This window comes from Eleutherodactylus coqui, chromosome 9 (genome assembly GCF_035609145.1).
Source record: "Eleutherodactylus coqui strain aEleCoq1 chromosome 9, aEleCoq1.hap1, whole genome shotgun sequence".
Classification (NCBI taxonomy): Eukaryota; Metazoa; Chordata; class Amphibia; order Anura; family Eleutherodactylidae; genus Eleutherodactylus; species Eleutherodactylus coqui.
Genome location: NC_089845.1, coordinates 42,593,726 through 42,598,896, shown reverse-complemented (window position 1 = coordinate 42,598,896; position 5,171 = coordinate 42,593,726). Strand labels below are relative to the sequence as shown.

At 50.4% G+C, this 5,171-nt stretch overlaps 1 protein-coding gene across 1 annotated transcript; it reads left to right on the top strand.

The window, feature by feature from the left end:
* Positions 1-362: 362 nt before the first annotated feature.
* Positions 363-3,627, top strand: LOC136579035 (uncharacterized). Its single transcript, XM_066579290.1, has 2 exons — positions 363-552; positions 772-3,627. The coding sequence occupies exon 2, from the start codon at positions 873-875 to the stop codon at positions 3,264-3,266; it is 2,394 nt and encodes a 797-aa protein (XP_066435387.1). The 5' UTR covers positions 363-552; positions 772-872; the 3' UTR covers positions 3,267-3,627.
* Positions 3,628-5,171: the final 1,544 nt, after the last annotated feature.

Here is a 5,171-nt window from a genome sequence, read left to right as displayed (position 1 = left end):
AGTCAGTGAAGCTTTCGGCAAAAGCAACGGCCCTAACCAACTCGGCCAGGAGGGTCCTCTGGCTGAAGTCATGGTCGGGCGACCTAACATCCAAGAATAAATTGTGCTCGCTACCCTTTCACGGCCAATTCCTCTTTGGTCCGGATCTAGATAAAATACTAGAGAAAGCGTCGGATAAGAAGAAGGGATTCCCGGAGGAAAGACAACGTAAGGGGAGGACCTTCTTCCGAACCCCGGCACAACAATCGGAACCCTATAAAGGCAAGGGCAAGATGGGCCGATGGAGTTACCCCAAGGGAGGCAGAGGGAGGAGCTTCCTCTTCAACCCGCACCAGGGGGACCCAGCCAAGCAGAAGCCCTGACGCCATCCCAGTGGGGGCGAGGCTGCAGGGCTTTGCGGATCGGTGGGCCTCGATTTGCAGGAGCCCGTGGATCCCGGAGATCCTGCAGCAGGGATACAGAATCGAGTTAGTATCCCCCCCCAGGAGAAAATATATTATCACGCGAGGTCCAGTACAACAACTGTACCCGCTTCAGCAGGCGGTACAGGACCTAAGACATCTAAAGGCAGTGTCCCTCGTGCCACAGGAAGAGGAGACCTGGGGGCATTACTCCAGACTCTTTCTAGTAAAGAAACCCGGGGGAGGTTCACGCCTGATAATAAATCTAAAACCCCTGAATGTTTTCATAAAATATCGAAAATTCAGGATGGAGTCCATCACATCAGCGGTAAAGTTGATCCCCAGGGGGGCCTACATGGCCTCGATCGACCTGAAAGACGCCTATCTGCATGTACCGATCCACAGGGACTCAAGGAAGTACCTAAGGTTCGCGTTGGAAATGGGCAGCAAGACAAGGCATCTTCAATTCAGATGCCTTCCCTTTGGAATCTCCTCAGCACCCCGCATCTTCACGAAGATCATGGCGGAGGTTGCAGCCTACCTAAGGCAGAGGTCGATCCTAATAATCCCATACCTGGACGACATACTAATCATAGCCGAGTCCAGGGAACGCCTAGTAGAGAACTTGGCAACAGTGCTCAGCCTGTTACAGTTCCTAGGTTGGATCATAAATTGGGAGAAGTCCAGCCTAAACCCCAGCACGGAGAAGGTGTTTTTAGGCATAACACTCGACTCAGAGGCCCAATGCTCCTTCCTCCCCGAGGCAAAGGGGCAGAAAATTCGGCACATGGTAGAATCCTTTATGCAGAGACGGTCATGCACAATCCGGGAGGCTATGTCCCTCCTAGGAAGTCTAACATCATGCATCCCGGGGGTAGCATGGGCACAGGCACATACCAGACCCCTGCAAGCAGCAGTCCTCGCAGCATGGGACGGCAGGCAGGCTTCGTTAGAAAACAGAATACAGGTCAGGAACTCGGTAAGGGTATCCTTACGCTGGTGGACGTCCCCAAGAAATCTAAGAAAAGGAGTCCACTGGATATTGCACCCGGCAGTACAGATCACGACAGATGCAAGCTCCTGGGGGTGGGGGGCGCACGTCGGAGACCAGCTCCTACAGGGCCCATGGCCACCGCAGACGAAGCATCAATCCTCAAACTACAGGGAGCTACAAGCAATCTGGAAGGCCCTGCAGCACCTGGGGGAGACGGTAAGAAACCAACATATATGAGTACTGTCGGACAACACCACGGCAGTGGCCCATATCCGACACCAGGGGGGCACGAGGTCACCAGCTCTGCAAAGTATCGCGCAAAGGATATTTCGCTGGGCGGAGGGCCGCATCATCTCACTGTCAGCGGTACACTTAAAGGGATCTCTGAATCAAAGAGCAGACTTCCTCAGCCGGGGGCGCTTAGACCCAGGGGAATGGTCCTTATCCCAGGAGGCATTCCGGATAGTGACGGACAAATGGGGTCTCCCGCAACTAGACCTATTCGCGTCAAAACAAAACGCCAAGGTGACGAACTTCTTCTCCCTCAGACGGGAAGACCAACCGACAGCGGTGGACGCCCTGAGCCAGGACTGGGGAGGAGAACTGGCGTACGCATTTCCCCCGATCCCACTAATCCCAAGGGTACTACAGCACTTCAGGTCACAACCGTGCACCCTGATCCTTGTGGCTCCCTTTTGGCCAAGAAGGAGCTGGTTCAGCCTCCTGAGAGACTTGAGCATCCAGGAGCCAGTTACCCTTCCGGCTCAAGAGAATCTCCTAACGCAGGGACCCCTGAACTACCCCGACGTAAGCAGACTTCATCTAACAGCTTGGTTACTGAAGAATCCATACTGAGGGGCAGGGGATTCTCAAGCAAGGTAGTCAGAACGCTAATGGCAAGCAGGAAAGAGACTACCAACCGCATATACCAGAGAATCTGGAGGAGGTTTACCTCTTGGAGACAAGAGAGAGGCTCCTCAGGCAGCAGTGCGGACGTCCCTCTGATCCTGGACTTTCTACAGGACGGCCTGGATATGGGCCTCGCCCCAAGCACCCTAAGAGTCCAAACGGCAGCCCTTAGCGCCCTGTTTGACACTAAGTTATCCGGGGACAGGTGGATCAATAGATTCCTGGCAGCGGCAGATAGGCTTCGACCCAGGTCCACCAATATTTGCCCAGACTGGAACCTTAATTTAGTCTTGAGGGCCATGACAGGGGACCCCTTCGAACCAATGGAGGGGCTCTCATTAAAAATGCTCACAGTAAAAACTATCTTCCTAGTGGCAATTTCCTCAGCCAGGCGGGTCAGCGAGCTACAGGCCCTATCCATACGCCACCCGCTCCTCAAGATTACAGATACCAAGTTAGTCTTTAAAACAGACCCGACCTTTTTGCCTAAGGTGGTATCCCCATTCCATAGGGCCCATGACATAATAATACCCTCGTTCTATAATCACCCAAAAGACGAGAGCGAGCGAACCCTAAGCTGTTTGGACGTCAGAAGAGCAGTCTTGACGTACATCGAGGCCACAGGCCCGTGGAGGCAGGACGACAACCTGTTCGTCCAATATTCAGGCCCTAATAAGGGAAAGAAAGCAGCCAAAAGCTCTATAGCCAGGTGGATTCGCCTGGCCATTAGCGAGTCATATAAGGCTTTGGGGAAGGAGGCCCCCTCGGCTCTTAAAGCCCATTCCACAAGGGCAGTAGCGACCTCATGGGCCGAGCATGGCTCGGCATCAGTAGAGCAAATATGTAAGGCAGCAGTATGGAAAAAGCCCCATACTTTCGTCAAACACTACAGGGTAAAGGTGCAGCTAGACGAGGACATGTCCTTCGGTCGTAAGGTCCTCTCAGCGGCAATCCCACCCTAGAATTACTTTAGTTGATACGTCTCAGGTGGTGCTGTCGTGGAGACTCCCTGGGAAAGGTAGGATTATACCTACCCGATAATCAGGTTTCCAGGAGTCTCCACGACAGCACCCGTACATTCCCTCCCCAAGAAAGAATAATGTATATATGTATATAAAAATAATTAAATAAATAAAAGATAATAAAATAAAAAGTATACCAGATAGGAAAAAATTTAAGTTAGCTCCTACCCCGGCAGTTTCGTTATAATACACTGAGGAGGGGAGGACGGGGGGGGAACTTTAACCTCTCGGTGTGTTCCTGTCCTATCAGGAGGAGGCGATCTCAGGTGGTGCTGTCGTGGAGACTCCTGGAAACCTGATTATCGGGTAGGTATAATCCTACCTTTCAGCTGGTATTCCGCTAGGAGAACAAAGGAGCTTTCAGCGCTCCTACTGTTTCTCAGAGCTAGCAGGTCAGTGGGACAGCGCTGATAACTGCGAGAACAAGGCAGCTGTTTGCATATACAAAACAGCTGCATTGTTCTCTGAGCTATGGCGGCAGTATCCTGCTCCGCCTGCATAACTCTTAAGTAGCTAATTGGCTACTTAGAGTTATGCAAAGATTTTCACTCAAAACTGTCAATCAAACTGCTGTTTGAGCGAATTTTGAGCGATCATCGCTCCGTCTAAATGGGCCTTTAGAGTCAACATACCAAAAAAAAAGTATTATATTTACTTACTAAATTTCTCCAGAAAATGTCTGTCTGGTTTCTAATTACATATTAGGCATGATTGCATGTACTATCTATTTTCAACATCAAAATTTCTATATTCAGATAATTTTTGTGGTATTGTTTAAATAAAAAAAAATATTAAAGCGTAAAGCTACCGTCTAGAGATGAGCGAGCACCCAAATGCTCGGTTCCGCGTTATTCGAGTCGAGCTTTTCGTAAAATTGGAGAGCTCTACTCGAGTAATGAGCCCCATTGGCTACAATGGGAGACTTGAGCTTTTTTTTTTTTTTCTTGGTTCTCTCTTTCTCTCTCTCTTTGCATGAAAACAATGGATCTTTCACAAATCATAACTGTCCCTTTTAGACCATTCAGAAGGTTGGGCGGTATGGACTGATAATGCAGAAACAATAGTTAGTCTGCCGCTGGACGTTAATGAAAGCATCCAGTCCGATGCTAGCTTCTGCACAGAACGGAATAATTGTCACTTCATAGATTTGTACTTCCCTTTTCTAGTGGCGGCAAAATACTTACCTCTAGTACTTACTATGGTACTAAAAGAACAAGACAGATGGAATATAAATAAGTACGAGGTATTAGTATTTTGGCCAGAATATGCCCATGTCAAGGGTCCTCGTTGTCTTGTGAGTGCCTACACTAACCAGACAACTAAACCACAGGAAAAGGAACCGTGCCTACAAGGGTGGCGATCATCCCAATAAGGACGACCCCACACTGGAACCTAAGGAACACCTGTCTCGCCCTAGATGGGCAATAACATCTATGGACAGACAAACAAGACAAGGCCATAGCATACTCCTACCAATGGACAAAGGAGAACCAACAGGACAAGGCTTGGGTATCTGCCCACAAACGGACGGGTAGGACAAATGACCATGGACTGGGCGTCCAAATAACAATCGGCTGGGTTGATCAGACATACACCAAAACAGACCATCAGACTGAGTTCAGATAAGAGAAAACGAAACTGAACTGTCTGCCTATGGCCGCCTGCAGACGGCCGGGTCGGATCCCGCTGCAAGAATTCTCACAGCAGGACCCGACCCGAGCCCCTGCAGGGACCAGTGCGGCGCTCACCTCTCCCGTGGCTCTGGCTGTTTGATGTGCCAGCTGCCTGCCAGCCGGCGCATGCGCAGAGTGGAGTCGGGGTGCTGGGAGAGGCATTTCTGGGAGA

Coding starts and splice junctions, on each gene's coding strand:
- LOC136579035 (XM_066579290.1), top strand. CDS start 873: ATGCCTTCCCTTTGGAATCTCCTCAGCACCCCGCATCTTCACGAAGAT.